Raw genomic sequence first — 22,209 nt, forward strand, 5'->3', positions numbered from 1 at the left:
GTTTTCTTCTTACACTAATGGTCAGACTTTAATGAAAACAGCAAAAGTATGTAAATGAAACTTCCAGAACACTAATGTTTCCTTTTCACCTCTCAGTGTAGAGCATTTTTGTTTCTTGGGACTGCTGATTTCTTGGGAGGATAATTCTTTATAATAGAGCATATATTTGGCTAATTCATGATGTGTAGCTGACAGCTCTTGGCATTTACTGAGACTTCTTGCAAGAATGTGGAATGTAAGTATTTAAAACGAAAAGGTCACCACCATGAAAGGCCATTAGGTGGAAAATGAGACAAAAGTAAAGTGTATCACAATAGGCAAGATGTGCAAACATGTCTAGACACCGATCAGTGGATGAATGGATAAAGAAAATGTGGTATATACAGACAGTGGAAGATTATTCAGCTTTAGAGAAAGAAGGAAGTCCTGTCATATGAGACAACACGGGTGAACTTTGAGGGCATTATCCTAAGTGAAACAAGCCAGTCACAGAAGAAGAAATACTGCATGATTCCACATATATGAGGGCTCTCAAATAGTCAGGCTCATAGAAGCAGAGAGTGGAAAGGTGGTTGCCATGGGTGGGGGAGATGGGGAGATGGGAGTTGCCGTTCACAGGTGGAGTTTCAGTTACGCAAGAAGATGACATGATTACATTCTAGAGATCTGTGGTACAACATCACGCCCATAGTTAACGGGACTCCATTGTACACTTTAAAATGTGCTAAGTGGGTAGATCTCATGTTAAATATTCTGACACAATTAAGAAAACTCAGAACCGCAACAGTTTTATGTCACCTTTTGAGAAAGTGTTATGAAAGACTATATACTGTCATCTCGGAACCAACTGTTGGTTGGATGAAACAAACTTTTATCCACCCATTCAAAGAATGTACTATTGAAAATAATATATTTCCTTTTCCCAATCAGATGCATAGTTTGGAAAAAGGATATTATTTTAAAATAACAACAGTTACTCCATAGTGAGAGATTATTATGTAGCAGGCAGTGTCTTATTCAAACCCCAAAGCAATAGTGTGAGATGAATGCTATTATTTTCCCCATTTTATAGATGACGGAAGTGAGGCTCAGGGAAGGGGAATAACTAGATGAAAGGTCTTACATTAATAACCCCTTAAGGAGCTGATTGTCCAATTGTTCTCCTCCCAGTCTCTCTTAAACCCACAAGAAAGTTCCCCTCCCCACTTCTAGGTCAGCGGTAGGTTAGCAGACCTCATCTTACACATGTACTGTCAGCAGCATTTATGCAGTTAATCATCTCTCCTCGATATACTTTCCTCACTTTCCTGGATTTCCTCCTCCCTTGAACCTCCTTAGCTGATTCCTCCTCTTACTGTTGGGATGCCCTTGGGCTCAGTCCTTGGGCCTCCTCTTTTCTCTGTAGTCATGCTCTGGTCATCTCATTCAGTCTCATGGCTGCAAAACCATCTATAAGCCGATGGCTTAGATCTCCAACCTGGACCTTTCACCTGAACTCCAGACTCATATATCCAACTACATAGTGGACCTCTCCATGTGGATGTCTCATAGACACCTCAAACTTACCATGTCCCAAATGGAACCTCTGATCTTTCCACAAAGCTGCTCTACTCACGGTTATCCAGTCTCAGTGCACAAAGCATGGCAAATTCCATTTTTCCCCGTTGCAAAGATGCAAAACTTTGAAGTCAGTCTTGACTCTTCTTTTTCCCTTACCTCCAACATGCAATCTGTCAGGAAGTCCTATTTACTCTACTTTCAAAATGCATTCAGAATTCGATTTCTCACCACCTCCACTGTTTCCACCCTGCTCGGAGCCACCGCCATTCACTTAAGTTGTTGCCATAGCCGCCTACCTACCTGGCCTGCCGACTCTCCTTGCCCTACTATAGTTTGTTCTCCACTGAGCTGCCAGAATGATTCTGTTGAATATAAGTCAAATGACGACAGCCATAGCCTTAAAATCCCCCAATGACTCCCATTTATATTGAGAGTAAAAGTTGAAATCCTTGCAATGGCTTCTAGGAGCATCTGGCCTCTGGCCTCTGTTACCTCTGACTTAACTTCCTCTTACCTACACCTCACATAATTCCTCTCCTTCCCTATGACTCCCTTGCTGGTCCATGAGCAGTCCCAGAGTGCTTCAGCCTTAAAGCCTTTACACTAGATATTCCCTCTGCCTGGAATGTTCTTCCCCCTTCAAAGCTGTTCTACCTACTGCATGAAGACTCTTTGACTCTCCTATTTAAAATGGACTCTGCTCCCCACATCCCTGCTCAGTGCTGCTTAGTTTATTTACATAATCTCCTTCTAATGTATGTAGTAATCTACTTATCTAAGTTTTTATTAATATTTGTCCCCTCGACCCCCAACAAGACTTTAATCATCAATGGTTTCAAATGCAGCTCTGTGACTAGAACAGACGACACATGCCCAATAAATATTTGTTGAATGAATAAAAGTGACAGCATCTCAAAGCTTAACTTGTGGCTCATGGTGATTCCCTGAGGATTGTATTATGAAACCAACTGTCTCCGGTCAGCCTGGACGGTGACAAAGCCATAGGGAAGAAAGTTATCAACTTAAGTTTCCAAACATAATAAAATGATTTAGAAGAACCAAACTATGTCAGATGAGTGAACTGAGCTGTGAACGTGGTAGCATTTGCTCTGATTGCTCCTACACCTGCTTCCAGGGACACGTCCTGGGACACAGGTAAGTCTGTTGTCTGACACTAGCCCAGCCGTGTCTGTGGTGTCTCAGCTTGACTTTGCTCCCTACCTCATGGGATTGTGGAAGTTATTAATAAATGTGAATAAGTTGGAACAGCATCTGCATATAGTAAACTCTTAGTATTTGTTAGGTGCTATTGTTATTATTTCATAAGGGCTTTTAGAAAATACTACCTTTATTCAAAGAATTTACTCTAATGAATGAATTTTGCATATCATGATTAGCTGATGAAGGAAATGTTTTAGTAGAGGTATAGAAATACCCACTTGTCTTTTTAATCGTCTAAGCTTAAGGTTTCTGCTTTATGGGTGTGGTGGGGAGGAGAGGATTTTGGTGTCAATCAGATGCCTGTTGAAGATTTTCTATAAAGCTTAAAAATATATCTCTTCAAGGATATGTCTTGAACGATCTTTAATAGCACAGCTACAGGAAATAGTATTATACAAATTATTTACTCAGGTATGAGTGTTTTCTAGACTCCCACTACTGCTGCAGTTGCTAGTGTATCTTTATAAATGGCTACCATTTACGCAGGGCTTGCTCCGTCCTAAGTAATTTACCTCTACTATCTCCCTACTCTTATCACAACCTAAGAATTAAGGATTAATTAATATTCTCATTTCTTTGTTCAGACTCATAGAGTAGTTAGGATGGTTGCCTCATCACATAGCCAGTGATAGAGCTTGGATTGAAATCTACAGTTTATCGTTAAAGCTTATTCTCTTAACATTACATCATTTTGTGGAAAAGCCAAGAAGACAAACACATTTCTCTTCTAACTAGATTAATAAATATCAGCAGAATGACACTATGGGAGAATTTTACGTATAAGCGAATAAAAATTTACTTCTTAATAGTCTGAGTACTAAAGATTGATTAATATACTTTCTGAAATTGTAAACTTAAAAAGGTAGAAATTGATCAAGTTTCAATGAAAATGATTATTGAACTACAAGAAAATAAACTCTGGTGGAATTAAGATGAATGTTTCTTGCCAAAGTGAATTATAATGGACAATTATTTTTAGAGTTTTTACACATGTAAATAAAGTACAACCTAGGTACTCAAAGGTCTGGCATGAAAAATATTTCTTTAAAACTTAAAAGTACTTTGCAGTCTTAAGTGATAACCAATCATCAGTGATTTCTTATAAATACCTGAAAGGAAGAAACTGTTAAAACATTTTATTTCTGGATAAAAGATCTGTAGATATATATTTCTTTTTATGTAGATTTTTTAAAAATTAAAAATACCTAGAAACTTATCGATGAATTTAGTACGGTTTTAAATAGGAAGATGGTTTCTTTCTCCTTTCCTGATTGCAAACTGACAAAGCATCGGATTACATAAGAAGCCCAAACCAAAGGAGTTAGGGTCTCTACAGAATGCTCTAAGAAGAGATTGGAAAGTGTAAGGTACCACTTGGCAGTCTGAGGACTGAGAGGCCGCAGCAACTGCAGGTTTTTGTCTCTCTGGCTGAAGAGGTATCTTTGCAGTCTCTGGAGAAAGCTCAGATGGCTGTTTGTGGCTTTCAGGATCGTGTCCTGAAAGGGGAGCTATCTGAATGGAAAGAGACGCTGTGTGTATCTCAGGCACTGGGTTAGGGGGTGGTGAGCAAGGCCTTTTACGAAATGATGGTACTTCAACAGATTTGGAAAACTGTGGAGGATTAAAGGGGATGCTACTTCCTGGATCCTGGTTATGGATTAGTTTCAATGTAGAGATTCTCCGAGTCTGAGAATCTTGCGTGTAGTCCTCTTGTAGAAATGGGGTACTCATGTCAGCTTTTGGTGGGGAACCTGTGCTGGAAGGTGGTGGTAGTGGATTAGTGATTTTTTGTGTATATGAAACAGTTGTGTTAGATTCTTCAGAATATACAATTGTCTGGCTGGACTCATCATTAGAATACATAGTTCCCTGAAGAGGTGTTTTGTTAGTAAAGAACTCTGTACAGGAGGGAATTTGTGTGTTAGTTACTAATTGGTCTAAAATGTCACCCTTTGTGTGACTGGTTATCAAGGAGCTACAAAAGCTCTCTTTTCTGGGTGGTGGAAGGGGTGCCTGGATTATCAAAACATCCGGAGAAAGAAATAATGTTGAAGGAAAAACAGAGAGAAAGTCAAAGTTAATAATTAAACCAGTGTTAACTCTACCCTTAAAGTAAAGCAACGTGATACCTTCTTATTATGCTATACATTTTGATGGCCAGATTGAATGATCATTTTTCCTTTGTTTAGAATGTGTTTTAATTTATTATCAATAGTTGCCCTCTGGAGGAAAATAGTTTTATAGAGAATAGAGAATACATTATAAAGTTTGTCTCCATCTGCATTCTGGGAAATTAGGTTAAAAGTGAACATATGTTCTCTTGGCATATTTTTAGACCTTGAGGTATATATATAGTATTTACTCACATTGTTTTGGTAACACTTTTCACGCCTGTAACACAATTTTACTAATCTCTCCAACACAGAGTTTCTTTAGTTAATATAATGAGCAGTTGTATAACTCATATTTATTGAGGAAATAATATATTGCTGACCTCATAACTTTGAAATCCAAATCATCAGCTGACAGTTTTTTAAGAATTAGAAAATATCCTAAAAATTATGTCAGAAACTGACCTGCTTTTATCAGCTGAATTAGAAAAAATATTCAGAAACCTGTTTTGAACTTAAGACTTGTCTTCCATGTTGTAAATACAAGTCAATACGAATACAAAAGCAAAACCATATCAAAAATGAAACATATCAAAATATGCATGTTACTAGAAAAGAGGCTCTAGAGCAGTGGCCTAATAGCCATGCTTTAAAATAACACAGTAGACAACAGTGTGCAAGATTACCTGAACTGGTGATTTTTTTTCTTGTAGATTTGGTCGAACGCTTCTAAAACCTTTTGCTGCAAGAGAGGAATATGTAGCATCTCCATTCAGTGTCTCTTGATTTCGATCATTGTAACATCTCCAAGCTTTTATTAAGGGAAAGCAAATCGGATACAAAAATATCTACATTCACTTTTAACATTTTTTAAATAGAATTTATTTTTTATTTCCAAAATGGAAGTTTTCTTCTTTCTTTCTTAAAAGTTTAATATACATAAATGTATATGCAGTTTAAGTTTATGGTAGGATTAACAATGTGGCTATAAATATGTTTTTAAAAAAACTCACAACAAATGTAGTGGTTATTCAGAACAGTTTTTTTTGTACCTGAGTCCGGTGACTGAGAATCACGCCCTAAAAGAAAAAGAAATGTTGAAATGAATACTCCGGTAAAAGAAACGAACAGTCACGTTAAGATCATCTGGCCAAGAGCTACATGTATTTTTTGGCAAACGTTATATCAGTTCTAAAACTCTGGGTACGTCAAATAAACTAATGGAAGTTTGTGCATTTATTTTTACTCCAATTAGAATGTAATTCATTAAATATCTATAATATATAATCAACACATATATCAAACACTGATTTTTCCCTCAGTAATATTGCGGCCATTCAATTTTATCTTATTATTGCTTAAGCTGGATAAATTTCTAAATATCAAATTAAAGGGTCAAATGGTTTGTAAACAATGAATGCTTCTCCCAGCAGTGAATCAAACCACCAGATCCTTAGCTTTCAATGCCATTGATTTTTTGTAGTTTGCGGGGTTTTTTACCTTAAGAAAGTGTAAATACCCTACCATATTATGTGATATTTTCAAATTATTCTCTAGACTTTGAATTTTCTTTTTATTGCCATTTGAGTCATTTTATATTCAATTCTGAAAGAGCTGTTACAAGACATTCCATTGTCTTGCAGGAAGCATTTCAGTACTAATAAATTGCTTTTGATAATGCACTTGGGAAGTGGCTCAATGACATGTTTACTCTCAGTTCTATTGGAATTATACATTCAAGTATCTCCTATAACTTATGAACAATTTTAGGTAATCAATTTATGTTGCTTGGCTCTATTATAACACATGGCCAACTTCACCCAGAATCATAAAACCTTAATTTTGGAAAGGCTCTTAGGGGTCATTCGGCCTAACCTTCTGTCCAGGTCCTAGATTCCTTCTGCATGTTCCCTGAAACCATTATTAATTGCTGTTATTTCAATGCCTAATAGAACATGAAAGTTGCGTGTAAAAAGGACTCTCTGTTTTCTTTCTAATGCTTAAGGAATAGTTATTTTGAAATCTAAATACATAAATTTGGAATGATAAACATTAGTTGAGAAATACAAGACTTTGATTTTTAGATAAAATATTTATAATAGATTCTTTCCAAATCAAAAGAAGAAAAATAAGTGTGAATTGGTACAGAGTGCATTAGAATGACTCCAGCTTAGGTGAGTTAGAGGAGACTAATAAATCTTCATTCTTTATGATAGTTGCTAATTTAGTATGGACTTATCTCCAGTGAACTCAAAATCAGAGTAATAAAGTGGGTACCATGAAGTAAAAATAACTTTGAAAAGTTATACATGAAATATTTATTAGACTTTACTTCTAGGATTTGATGGAAGCAGAAATGATTGAAATTCTCAAGCACTTAAATGATGATGAGGACGCTCTATAAAGAAAGCAAACACAGTGTAGCAATACAGAGTGATCAGAGGTCTGCTTTGGGGCACCCAAGAAGAGCGATTTAATAACCACCTGGGTGCCACATACTGTTTGTGGACAAGGAACAAGTTTTGGGATTCGGTATGTGGCAATGAAAAGAGAAACAGCATTAATAATAATTATTATTACTTATAGTGTAATTATTTGCTTGAGAATAGGGAGTTAATTTTACTCTTGGTTTGATAAAACTGAGCTTATAAACAAGGGTACGTGCTGGGGATAGATGTGATAGAAGCCAAATGCTTGGAGGTGTGAGAGGTGTAGACTTGGTGAGGAAGAGGAGGGTATATTGAGCAGACCTGAAGGACACTTGAAATAAACTTCCTGTAATTGACAGTTTGTAGAGGGCCAGTTTTGTTTCTTCTTACTGGCCACCATATTGGAGGTTATGGAACCTTCAGTGGGATAAACATTAGGTGCAAGAATCAGAGGATAGTCACTCTAGGCTCAGCTAGGGTCTATCCCTTTCCCCTCCTACCAGGCCCAAGTATCTCCAAATGAAACTGTACCTATGCTACAGGAAATATGAGATATTAATAATGGTGAGCTCTATGGAAAATCCCTGCTTTACACTGTAGACACAAGTGTGTAGAATTATGAGAAAGGATAAAAATGGCCATGGATCAAAACTTCAGGACAAAACCGTATTTTAATGAAGCTTACATTAATGATTAAAATCCTAGATCCATGTCAAGTAAAGAGAATAAAGTTTTTTTTTAAGGGTTGATAAATGACTTGGCAAATGCATGGAGAAAATGGTTTTGATCAATATCATGAACATTATTCATGACCATTCACTTGTGAAAAACACAGAACTAGAATTCTAGGGATCAGAGCCCTTAATTTCTAGTATTCTTTAGTGGGAAGTCATTGCTTCTTTGAAAATTTAAGAATGAGGAAATGGGACAGATTTATTGTTCCCTGGCTGCTCTGCATGTGAAAATCAAGAGTCTTTGAGAACTAAGGACTATAACTGCTCTTCACTCTTACAATGAGCACTCCCTGCGTCCTGGCAGAAGGTAGGGAACACCTGTCAGAGAAGTTGTCAAGGCCTTCCTGGCTTGGTGTCAGGCATTGGACTTGACGTCCTTAGAGGTCCTTTCCAACTTTATGATTCCAATACATGAATTGTCCATTGGGACTCTACTTCTTGTAAAAGCAAAAGAGAAAGACAGGCTGATTTAGTGGACAAATAGTTGATGACTAGCAGCTCATGTTGACTCTCTCATCTGGGAGGAGAGATTGGGAAGGTTAGACTCTTTTGTGGAGGTAGTCTAACAGCCTCTACTTAAAGGCTGTTCTATTTTAACAATATTTAAAGCAGTAAATATTTATTAATCTTCCTTTGATTCACAAAAAGACTGTCAAATAAGTTACTATGAAGGCTACCATATAATGTGAGTGGGCATACAAAGAGGCTGATTTCTTTCTTCAAAATGTAATTAAAACTTCTTTGAAAAGGGGCTCATACCTTACATGTCTAATTAATACAGAAGAGATCTATTTTTAATGTAACAATTAAATCCAAAATTGAGGGGACCTCATTCTCTAGAACTCTTACTCCTATTTGATATAATGGGAGTGATACGAAATTTAAAATGGTCCAGAGCGACTACTAACTTTTATTACTGAAGATTATTTTATATTCCCAAAGTATTTAACATTTTCTAATATTTTGACTCTGAAGCATTAAATATATTATATTAAGTTGAGTGATATGAAATTACTAATCTTCTAGCTTTGACTCTCCAAAATGGCAGTCTCTAGCTCAACCTAATAGTATTCTTTCTGTGGTTACTTTTATAAATAACAACAGTATGGCATTTTTGAAGCATTGCCATGTTCCCTAGCATGTGCCTTAATGGTCCACATCTGAGTAGCTTGGGCTAGAATTTTACTTGGCTGAAATGTCAGTGATATTCATGGTATACACATTCCAACTACCTGATGTCCCTGGACTTCATTTTATTTACTTTCTTATTTCTCTTCATTCTCATTTCCCTCAGGTGTCCAATGTAAACACATTTGTAGTTTTTCTAACATTTTTCATGCTCACATACACATGAACAAACATGTACAAATACATATATAAAGAGAATTTTTTTCAAACCAAAATGAGTTCATACTACATACATTGCAATGCAATTTACATTGTTTTAAAAAATGTGATATATTATGGAACCACCTGGCTTCGTATTTAAACTTAGACATTGAAATCTATTTATGGATTGGAGGTGGTGGGCAGGAGTGGGATTCTCCACATGGAAGTTTGTTTTTTTCCCTCAACGAAGCTGGGTAGTTTAGGATCAAGTGGCTTTAAAGCTAAGGACATCCTGACTATTTAATTAACGACTAAATGTATGTGTGTAAAAGACACTAATATGCACTGTGAGAATTAGAATTATTTAAACACTCTTCATCCCTTTCCCACTTCTGCTCCAAAAGCCATGAATATTATAAAAAAAAAACAACCAAGGAACCCTCAACTAACCAACCAACAATCAAACCAACCAACCAACTAACCAGTCACCAAAACATATGGGTGTATTTCAGGGTCTAGAGAGGCCAGGGTGGAAGTCATGAGAGATTATTTATTATAAAGAGACTTACTTTAGTGAATGCTGAAATATCGCACCCCCAGTTACTTTCTAGAGTATATTTATACTTTTGGGTGCATGTTAGTCTTAATTGGACCAAGATGTTTAAAAATATATATTAGAAGGTTCTCTGCTTATTGGATTAAAGGAAGGTTTAAAGTCTCTTTCAAAACTAATATTCTATCATTATATTTGCAACCTTTGGTATAGAAGCAAATTAATAAAGATTCAGTTTCCTGCAAATCCCACTTCCTGACCCTCTGTGTCCCCAGCCCCCAACAATTTTTAGGTAAAAAACAACAAAAGCACCTGTGAGTTATCTTAATTAAATATTATGTTCCTTTAGTTCATGCGATGCAAAAACTTCAATAGTTATTAACACTTGCATTTACTTAACACATTTTTGGCAAGTGACTGTTGTTTTTAATTAGATTTTTTAAATGTTTTCTACAAGATATCAGTTTCCTTTGGCTTCTTTATTTTTAGAGCAAAACAGTCATAAGGGATAGGAGCTATTCTTGAGACAAGAAAAATAAGAACTTGTGGGGCATTAGAAAGGTATTTACAGCCACTTTCATCATCCAAACAGGATAATTCTGGAAAGAAAGAAAGGTCAGAGAAAGGCATTCAAGTATGACATTCTGTGAGTTAGTGGTATTATACCTGCAGCCAATAGGTTTGGAGAACTTTGAACTCTCTTCACAGATGTTAATGTAACAGACATGGCAGCACGTTTGCGAGCACACCCACCGCTATCTGGAAGCAAAAAAATGATATAGCAGAGGCCACAGCAAAGGATAAAGCACATGCAGTATCATGCATTTTCAGTGAAATGTGGCAGACATCCATGAGAAAGATGGTCAGAACTAGTAACCATGGAATACATCTGCAGAATTTACACCCACCCCAAACTAAAACAAAACAAAACAGAAGAAAAAGCCAGGGGTCTGTCTTAGAAATAGATGCCAATGATTTAATAAAAAAATCAGATTTTATACTTAACATTTTATGGGTTTTCTTTAAATAACACACAGCTATAGAATTCAACTTTGTTTACACCATTTAAATTCAACTATTAAATTTACAAGCAGTGTAACTAGCTTTTAGAGTTATGAATAACCTGTATTTCAGGATTAAGAGCTATGGTATAACATACTTTTGTATCCATCATATAGGTTTTACTGTATTCTAGCTATTATGATTCCTGCAAACAGCTTGAAGAACCTCTTGAAGTAAAAGTTGTTAGCTGTTATAGGTATAATATATTTGATACATAAGATTCATAAAGAAAAACAAATGGTGTTATGGCAATACTGTGTCTTCCCATGGTTATTATTAGTTATGGGAATAATTTGCCTAATTGAAATAAAAAACAATGTTGATATATACAGTACTGAAATGACCATGTTTTTAAAAATTAGTTTTTGTACTTTTGAAACATATGTATATGATCTATATATTTTCACTTATGCAAATCACAACATGAAGCAAAATAAGTGAAAATTCATCAGCTATTTTAATATGATTTGAGAAGTTTAGCATAACAAGACTTCTAAAATTGGAAGGTTAATGTTCTATTTACGAACAGATTCCAATTCCATTCCCACATTCCTTTTTATTTGGAATGTGCAATAAATAGTTTTGCTCATTCCCCTGCAACCAAAAGAACTTAAATTTAATTCTCTTTGAAAGTTGTAACAAGAAGATGAATTCTTTAACCACCAATATTAAACATAATTAATATATACTGCTGCATGCTAGTCTTACATATTATTTTTCTTTATTTCTTAAGGAGTGTATCCACTTTGTTTATTGGATGTGAGAGAATTTAAGAGTGCTTGAAAGTATGATTTGGACTAATTGTTGGTAAAATCACAGGTAGTAAGGTCAGCAGACCTTAAAATTGATAGAATGATTCTCATGTCAAAATATAATTTCTTAAATATTGATATATGCTTAAAATAACAATTTCGTAATGCAGATAATAATTAAAACAGAAAAATGACTTGAAACAACATACGAAAGTAAATCAAAGACCAAATACAGAAAGACATAAATGGTAGAAACATACAACAAAACGTATCTTCAGGAGAGGCACCGATAGGATTTTAGCAATCTCTGCAAACTGAAAATAGCTACGAGGGATGAGTGTTTCTGATAAAATGCAGGTAATATAATTGAATATGCAGTATATAGCAGCTATCAATGTCTAAAAGGGTTAAGTAGTCCAGGGTGTTGAAAGTGTAAATGGAAAGCTCTCTAAGAGATTTAATTTTCTAGTTCTTTTAATTTTGAACATCTGAAAACAAGCAGAGATGCAAAGGGAAAATTTCAGAATGAGGAGACCCAAGGTCACTAGTTAAACCTTTGGTTTCCAAAACTCTGTGTTGAGCACCCACCTCAGTGGATTCACAAGGGTTTGGGGACACAGTTCACGTTTTTGAGGAAAACACAGCGATATCTATCAGACAGACTGCATACACCACTGTCCTGAGGTAGTTCCCAGTTTCAACATGAGAGGTCGTGTTATCTTCCTGTAAATGATGTCACATCTTTGTAAAGCTGGGTTTTTGGTGATTGCTGTGATTGAAAGCAAGTGCCCTGTGAAAGTAACCTGGACCAGTAACTGGGAGTGGTGACGTACAATCTAATTCCAAGTCTGAGAAGTTTTGTAGCATCCAATACGCACAGACATCCCAATAACAAGTAACTGTGGTTATAAAGAATGAGATAAAATGATTACTTTTCAGTTGAAGTATATTATTTTTTCAGATTGCTTCCGAGTTGATAGAACATGAGTACTTACTAAGTTGTTTGCACCTAACTACTTAATAAATACAACTGTTAGGTACTTCTTTTGGCTTGAGAGTGTGGTGGAAAATTACTGAACTATCTTGGCACCGTAAACCAAGAAAGTGTGGGAACCTCTGGGTTAAATAATTTTTGTATTCTAGGTAACTCTAAGAACTAGATAAAATGACTGGAGAATTTGTCTTTATTAACAGGTTAATAAAGAGCTTAATTTGAAAAGTTGAGGCATTTGTGAAATTGCTGGAACAGAGAAATCTATTATATTCTGTTTCTACTTATTGTGTTGATACTTTCTGCTAGTTATTGAAGATACCTTTAAGATCACAAAATGAGGGTGCTGTCTTACATACTTAGGTCATCCCAAAGAATCCTAATGCTACCGTTACCTTCACACTCATTAATGACCTGCACAGTCTTCCAGGCAGCGGCAAGACTCTCAGCAGCTGTTTCTACTGCTGGAAAACACTCACAGGAGTAAACCACATACAGTGAATCATTTGATGTCTTATTCTCTTTCCTCCATAGCTAAGATTTTCTTTAGAAAATAGTGGATCGAAAATTCCAAGAGTACAAATATACAAAACATGCTGTTTTGTGTATTTTTATACATTATTTAGATACTTTAGTATGAAAAATGTATCACAATTCCCTTGGCTCGTTTATTATGTATTTGACTAAAAACAAAGAGCTGCTTTAAAAGAATCTTTTTTTTAAACATTAGTGACTGAACATTGAAATAGTAATATATCCCTTTAATGATTGATAGGTATTTAAATAATGAAGACCCATTTTATTTATTGGATACTTAGGAACTAATTTCTACTTCATTTTGAGATACAGTGACAATGCTTTTTTCAACTTCCTACAGTATTATTTATATATATTTTCAAAATTGGTATGTTTTTATAGCAACATTATAGTATTTTAACATTTTAAACAAAGGGTTCCAGTCACTTCTAATTAATTATGTATGCATGTGTTTGAATATCATCTTTTATATGCATACATAGATGTATAAATTCAGTCATATAATCAAAATATCTACGCAAATTAGCATTCCATATAAAGCCCAGCTTATTCCTTTTAATGAGAGGATGTTTAGAGGGTTATATTCATGCTGCTGTAACAGTAACTTGGCTCAAGTACCCTAGAGAACTAAACAAATTTACAAATTTCTATTTGCCTACTTTGTTATTATGGACTGAATTCTATGAATGGGAAGGTTAATTACTAAATGCATTGTAATGAATATGGCATATTTAGTATAATCACATATTATACCTCTGTCATAATAGGGTTATAATAAATAGGAAAATCAGACTCCACAAAATGAAGGATATTGGGAAGTTATGTTCAACTTAGGTCTGCAGGAAAATGCTGTAGAACAATAAGTAAATATAACTTTCTCCTGTGCACGTCCTGCTGGAGTGATTTTGCAGTTTCACAGTACGACTTACCATAGCTCAGCTGTGGGCTCTCTATTCTATTTGCTTTCTTCAATCACTTTTCCCTAATAATATTTTCCTTTCATTTCCCATGTATAATTCTGTCATCTCCAGTTGTCCAAATGACTTTTCTTGGTTCATTTCCAGGGTTATAATTTCTCTTGATTTCTAAGCCTTCCTTGTATATTTCAACTGTTTCCAATATCCTCGTCTTGCCTGGTGCTCTACACACCTACGGGCTGATCGCATCTTCAGGGGCCAGCCAACCTCGAATTATCTGAGGTCCGTTACGGCAGGTTTCTGCTAAGGGGCAGCCGCAGAATCATGTTCAATAGTGCATGTTTCTACACTTGATCTAGGGATTAGATATTGGTTTTCACCAGTGGTTGTTAATCCTCCCTTGAGGCATTTTGATAACAAGAGACAGCAAAAAGGCAACCAGCTTGACATGAGAAAAATGTCTTCCACTATCCTTTCTCCTTTGCTGTGGAGTGACGGCACTAAAAGAACTTTCCTGTGATCACTTGTGGATAGGAAGAGCTATTTTTAAAATACAAGTTACAAAATTTCAGTGAGACAGTTGTTTTCCAGAATTATTCAACACTGAATATAAAAATTTCAGGGGTAGAGGAAGGTGAAAATATAAGCTAAAATGCTTATATTATGGAAAAAAATCATATGTATCAAGCAAGTATCACAAACATTTTTACAGTTAATCTGTATACAGCACAAGAGTTCAGAGCATCCCTATTATTAAGCTATTTGGAGATACTGTTCCCACATCAAAAAATATAATGCTTAAGACTTTAGGTGTATTGTGTCTGTGGATTAATTAAGCTGATTTCCTGTGAAGCTTTGGCACTCTATCTACGGTCGCTGTCAACATAAAATGTCTACAGAATGGGGAATTTTAAATATTTTCTACTAGAGCAACTTGCCTATGAATTTAACCTATTTTAAGTGAGAGATTTCAAATGTATGCATTGAATGGCATGCTACCTCTTGCTAGGGTTTACAGGAGTTAATGTCATTATGTGATTACAGAGAAAGGGAGTAAGAATATACAGCAAAACGGAAAAGTCTACTTTTGATAGCTATAAGATTAAAACACAAAAACAAAGAAATCAAGTAATGAATTTAGACTATCTAAGAAACTCAGTATCACATTTAGGATCAGCAGAGGGCTAAACTAATGATTTAGGGCCAAGATGATATTTAGAGAGCAAGGCTGAAGAGTTTAGAACTAACAGAGACAGCATACCTGTGTTCATTTTGACCTTGGAGGGTTTGTTATTAAAGTCTTCAGTTTTCCTGTAGAAAAAAAATGATGTATTAATTTGTTCACTAGCATGGGGAACAAAATATCATGAAAGAGTGTTTTTGTTTTTGTTCTGTTTTGGTGTACCTGTGAGTTAATATCACATGATCATTAGTCTTATTTAAATTAGAGTTTAATAAGGTGGCCAGGGCTTCCCTGGTGGCGCAGTGGTTGAGAGTCCGCCTGCTGATGCAGGGGACGCGGGTTCGTGCCCCGATCCGGGAAGATCCCACATGCCGCGGAGCGGCTGGGCCTGTGAGCCATGGCCGCTGAGCCTGCGTGTCCGGAGCCTGTGCTCCGCAGCGGGAGGGGCCGCAGCGGTGAGAGGCCCACGTACCGCAAAAATAAATTAATTAATTAATTTTAAAAAATTAAAAAAAAATAAGGTGGCCAGAATTTATAATTCTATTCAAGTTAAACTTCAATTATTATTGGTCTTATTATCCTAAACATAAACTTATGTTTTTGTTTAATGGTGACCATTAATGGATGAAAATGGGGTTTTCATTGTTAAAAATTAAATTGCTTTCATAAACATTTATATTAGCAGTTTTTGTTCTCTAAGCCAGAAAGGATCACTGGTTGTTAAGCGTCCTCTTCCAGAATTTTAATAAGCACTCTGGTACTTTGAAATCATTACCTTACATTATTCAATTTATTATATTCAATTTGTTATAGAGTTAATTTACTACCAGGGAGTGTTTAATGTATTTAATATGTATGTTGAGCAAATAGTCAAAGAAGATAAATTCATATATTTTTACAAAGATGCAAGAAATAAATGATTACTACAAAACCCACTTCTGTTTCAGTATCAGATATGGTGGTTTTTCCCATTGAAGTGTTTGCTGTATAACAACTGAGATTAATTCATTAGAAGTGGTTGGGAAAATGGTGCTTGTTGTAGAAAAACATTTTTTAATATTTGTATTATTTCTTGACGTGTGAGATGACTTAGTTCTTTCCCTGGCGTATTCTCTTAGCCCATTTTTAGAGTTTCTTATTTATCCATACCCTACAACCAAAGAGAAAGGATAGGCTCTTCAGGAAGCAGTTCTTTTAACAGGAAGAGCTCTCTGAAAGATGTTTAACCCTGGCCACTTTGCCTTGGCTTCTGAGTAGGGCCTGTTGTTAATGAACGTGAACTTCCCCTGCACCACACATTCAGTTTCCATGTGCATTAGCACTCTAACATCCGATAGTTAAAACAATTTTTATCTATACCTCATGGATGAGTAGGGATAGGGTTGAAATGAAATCACCTGTCATGACCCGTCAAGAAAGACCTTCAGTAAATAAGTTTTTCTGCATTCTCTAAAAAGAGCACCAAATGAGCTTCCTGGCTTTCTTGTGTTTGCCTGTCAGGGTTCTGGCCCTGTCCTCTTTTCTGACCATTTCTCCGGTCCTCGTATGTTCTGCTCTAGTCATCATTCATCATTTTCTTTCAACATGGCCATCGAAGTTCACCTCTTATAGAAAGCCTGGTTCTATTTAGTACTAATGTGAAATTCTAATAATAAAATTAAAGTATTCAATTGGGAAGACTGGACAGCTACATCAAAAGAAGCAAACTGGACTAGTTGCTCACACCATGCACAACAATAAATTCAAAATGGATTAAAGACTTAAATGTAAGACCTGAAACCATAAAACTTCTAGAAGAAAATAGAGGCAGTATGCTCTTTGACACTGGCCTTCCTAATATTTTTTTTGGATATGTCTCCTCAGGCAAAGGAAACAAAAGCAAAAATAAACAAATGGGACTACATCAAACTAAAAGCTTTTGCACAGCAAAGGAAACTATCAACAAAACATCAAGACCGCCTACCAAATGGGAGAAGATATTTGCAAACAATTTATCTGATAAGGGGTTAATATCCAAAATATACAAAGAATTCATACAACTTAACATCAAAAAAAATCAAACAACCCAATTAAGAACGGGCAGAGGATCTGAATTGGCATTTTTCCAAAGAAGACATACAGATGGCCAACAGGCACGTGAAAAGATGCACAACATCACTAATCATCAGGCAAATGCAAATCAAAACCACAATGAGATATCACCTCACACCTGTCAGAATAATTATTATCAAAAAGACAAGAAATAACAAGTGTTGGCAAGGATGTGGAGAAAAGAGTATACCCTCCTGCAGTATTGGTGAGAATGTAAATTGTTGCAGCCGCTATGGAAAAGAGTATGGAGATTCCTCAGAAAATTAAAAATAGAACTACCGTAAGATCCAGCAATTCCACTCCAGGGTATTTATCCAAAGAAAACAAAAGCACTAATTAGTAAAGATATACACACTCCTACGTTCATTGCAGCATTATTTACAATAGCTAAGATATGGAAGCCAACCAAGCACCCATCCATACATTAATAGATAAAGAAGATGTGGTATATATGTACAATGCAATATTACTCAGCCATAAAAAAGAATGAAATCTTGCCATTTGTGACAGCGTGGGTGGAACTAGAGGGTATAAGTGAAGTAAGTCAGGCAGAGAGACACAAATACTGTATGATTTCACTTACATGTGGAATCTAAAAAACAAAACAGGGAATTCCCTGGTGGTCCATGGTTAGGACTCTGCGCTTTCACTGCCAAGGGTGTGGGTTCAGTCTCTGGTCAGGGAACTAAGATCCCACAAGCTGCACAACATGGCCAAAAATAATTTTTTTTTAATAATTTAAAAAACCAAAACAAATGAGCAAACATAACAAAACAGAAACAATCACAGATACAGAGAACAAACAGGTGGTTGTCAAAGGGGAGGGGGGGTTGGGGGAAGAGAGAAATAGGTGAGGAAGATTCAGAGGTACAGACTTCCAAGCTGCAAAGTAAAGATGTCACAGGTATGAAATGTACAGTGTGGGGAATATAGTTAATAATTATGTAATATCTTTGTATGGTGACAGTAACTAGACTTAATGTCATGATCATTTAGAAATGTATAGAAATATCGAATCACTGTGTTGTGTAACAGAAACTGACATAGTGTTGTAGGTCACCTATACCTCAAAAACAAACAAATGAACAAACAGACTCATAGAAAAAGAGATCAGATTTGTGGTTGCCAGAGGCAGGGAGTAGGGGGAGGAGGAATTGGATGAAGGAAGTCAAAAAGTACAAACTTCCAGTTACAATATAAATAAGTACTAGGGATGTAATGTACAACATGATAAATATAATTAACACTACTTTATGTTATATATGAAAGCTGTTGAGAGAAAATCCTAAGATTTATCATCACATTGAAAAATATATTATTTTCTGTTTCTTTAATTTTGTATCTCTATGAGATGATGGATGTTCACTAACTTATTTTGGTCATCATTTCATGATGTATGTAAGTCAAATCATTATGCTGTTTACCTTAAACTTATACAAGTGCTGTATGTCAATTATATCTCAATAAACTGGAAAAAAGTTATTTAAACCTACAAAAATTTTTAAATGTGAACACCAGCTAATTATAATGATACCTTCTACCCCAGGGTAGGGGGAGAAATGGGGAAATAAAATAGCATGGAAAAAAATACACATAAATGATATGAGATGTATATATGAACCAAGAAGAGAAGGATTTTATCTTTTTTACACCTAGATTGAATTACTAATACCCGGTACTCAATAAATACTAAAACAATGAGCATATAGAATGGATAAAATCACAGTACTGATGTTCATCCCAATTTATATTTTAGAGCTATAAACTGAAAACAACACAGATGACATCCTCATTATGTAGTGTTTTGGTATCACCTGATTGTGTATAGTGTTACATTCTTGCCCATCCACCCTGGAAGGACACTGCAGCAGTGTAGGAGAAGCAGGGCAGGAGTAATGTGTACAGTTGCCACATCTAGGACTGAGAGAATTACCACAATGTTACACTGAATTTTACGGTAAAATTTCACAGGCCAATTGACATTAAATAGTGAATGAAGGAAACTTTATTATGATGAGTTTTATCTCTTATTTTTCAGCTGGTATAAATAAAGAGGCACATTTCTATTTTCTTTTTCAGAATATAAAAATAAATGTGGTACATAGCTAAGTATGTAGCCTTAATACCTAATGTAGCCTACTTGGTAGCCTTAATACCGCCTGGATTGAAGGGGTGCCAATGAAGTCAGGGAAGAAGGCAGTGGTCAGTGCAGGAGCCTTGAGAAAACTCCATCAGATGTATTTATTTTAATGTCTCAGGAGCAAAACTCCTAATACATTAACCTTAAATGGACAAAATAAATGGAAAAGTAAAGCCTCGGGGGATGTCTGTGACCACGGCTGAGGCAACTGCTAAAACAAGAAGGAATAAACAAGTCTCCAGAAAAATGAGGACTGTAAAGACATTTCCCAAATTCTATTTATCACTCCTTTTCAAAACACTTGATGTTTAAAACTGTTTTAAGTTTTAAAACTGAATGACAAAGACAGTGTTTGAGCTGGAACAATACTGATTGATAAAGAAAACATCAAACAGAAGGAAAGTTAACTCTCAGAACACAAAACCTGCTACTCTAATAATGTTTTTATACCAAGTTAGGGAACTAATAATCAGCATTTGTTGTTTGAATTCAAATGCAGATATTTACAAAATATCTGACACTGAAAAAAGTAAAATTGGATTAACGGGAACAAAGAAAGGCGCCACAAATCCTTGAGCTTTTCATCTTTAAAGTGATGTATCCTGTTACTTATAAATGTAACACGTGAGGTTTTTTAGCTTCGCATTGTTTTAGATGTCAAAATGTGAAATGACTAACTTCCTAATCAGGCAAGACATTTTCCAAGTTTTAAAAGAAAAGCCACAGTGATTGAGCTCTGCAGAAGAACCCGAAACCGAAGGCTTCTTGGGTGACTAATAAAAATGCATGATTCTATTTCCATTATTTGTACTAAAGCCATTAACAAGTCCACAACTGAGAACTCTCTTTAGACAGTTTGAACTAAAGCGAATCTAATCTCTTTTGTTCTGTTCTGAAAAAGTGTCTTTGATTGTACTTACATAACAAGCACAGATTATTCTGGAAAGCATCAAATTCCTGGAGTGTTTGCATGCTACTAGGAGAGACAGTATTTCAAGTATTCTCTTAAATTGGAATTGAACCAGGTCCAAGACTATGAAAACTGACCATAAAATGCAGACTACCTTGAACCTCAGCAGAGGATCCACAGAGCAAAAACTATCTGTGCATTAGAGTATCAAAATGGTATTCAACAGGTGGAGCAGAGATGTATTTACTTAAGTTCAGTTCTTGCTGAAGTTTTTATATAAAAGGCAACATTATATGTATCCAATTTGTGTATAGCAATGGATTTGTTTTTCTCATAGGTCAGAGTAGGGTTCTTTCCCAATATACATTGGCAGTAGATTGTGCTGGTTGTTCATGCACGGATAAGACATGATTTGGTGGCTATGGTCTTTTAATTCTGCTTGAATTTCAGTGATCAGATATCTCTCTCTTTTTTTTTGTTTTATGGATCAGAGTCGGCTTTATTTCCAACATGCGTATGACAACAGGTTGGGTAATTTAAGTTTTGAATGAGGATCCCAAGATGTTTGATTGTTCACTCATGGGCACCAACATGACTTTGTGCCCATAATCTTGTAATTCTGCTTGAAATCTTTTGCTTATGAGGCATCCCATTCTGAAGAGGACCAGAGGCAAATTCCCTCCTCAATTTTGGCCAAGAATTCCGTGTTAGTCATTTTGTTTTTGTAGACTTGATTTTAAGCACCAAGGCCAGCCATACAACTATAGGACTACAGTTTAGCTCGGCTAATGTGAGGAGTTTAAGATTGGAGCCCAAAAGATTTTCCATGGAATAATTTTAATCCAGTAAATTGCTAGGTTATTTTAAAATTGTTCTATTCACAGTTCATATATAACTCAGAAAAAAGGACTCACAGATAGTCAAAGTGGTGGGAAAACATTGAGGGATGTTAGATTTCTTAGAGATATTTTAAACACAAGAATAAAAGTACGGTGCATATTAATTTTATGCACCAGATTTTAGCCTGAATTTACTTTGAAATGGTATATGTACCACTCTTTCTGCATAAACTACCCTGAGTGGTCAAATCCTTTCTCTCTCTGTGGTAGGGTTAGCCGTATTCATAAATGCCCAATGATTTCACTTTTCAGTTATAGCCAAATGACTTAATTTAGGCTGTTGACATTTATCTTTAGTTATCTTTTCTAATATATTAATGTGCTGCTTTGAAATGTTCACAGGAAATACCCTAAGTAGTTTATTATGTCCTTTACAGTCCCTGAGCTTAGAAAAATGAGAATCCACGTCTCCCCCTTTTCTGAATGGTTTCTCTGCGTTGACAGCCGGTATATGACGTCAACTCAGGGACTTCTTTGCCTCTGAGTGGGTGGTACAAATCATCACAGTCACTAATGAGGGCAGCCTCCACATAAGAACTTAAATCCCTCCCAACATTCCTGAGCTAATGGTGCCTGAAGATGGGTCCTTAGTATTCAGAAGCCAAATCATCCACAGCATCTATATGTGAGTGCTGGGATCAGAACACAAATAACATCATTTCTAGGAATAAGGCAAAATCATTACTGTGAATAGTGATGAGTGAAAGGACGCGAGGCCATTGACAATTTTCATAAAAAATGCAAAGTGTTCTTTTTAATTATACCAAATTTCATGATACCTGGAAAAATT

General features: G+C 35.6%; 1 protein-coding gene across 17 annotated transcripts in view; it reads right to left on the reverse strand.

Moving 5' to 3' along the window:
- SORBS2 (sorbin and SH3 domain containing 2) overlaps positions 1-22,209 on the reverse strand; it is a 206,865-nt gene that overhangs the window by 79,531 nt on the left and 105,125 nt on the right. For 10 of the 17 annotated variants that reach the window (XM_082863976.1, XM_082863979.1, XM_082863974.1 and 7 more), the window contains 4 exons: positions 15,458-15,507; positions 10,604-10,696; positions 5,945-5,971; positions 5,579-5,703 (listed from right to left, as the gene is read on the reverse strand). In XM_082863976.1, coding sequence (XP_082720102.1) covers positions 5,579-5,703; positions 5,945-5,971; positions 10,604-10,696; positions 15,458-15,467 — 255 coding nt within the window. In that variant the 5' untranslated portion in view covers positions 15,468-15,507. The remainder of the gene's footprint in view (positions 1-5,578; positions 5,704-5,944; positions 5,972-10,603; positions 10,697-15,457; positions 15,508-22,209) is intronic. The other 7 variants (XM_082863972.1, XM_082863968.1, XM_082863980.1 and 4 more) reach the window with 4 other exon arrangements.

Source organism: Leucopleurus acutus (genome assembly GCF_964270905.1).
Source record: "Leucopleurus acutus genome assembly, chromosome: 21".
Taxonomy (NCBI): Eukaryota; Metazoa; Chordata; class Mammalia; order Artiodactyla; family Delphinidae; genus Leucopleurus; species Leucopleurus acutus.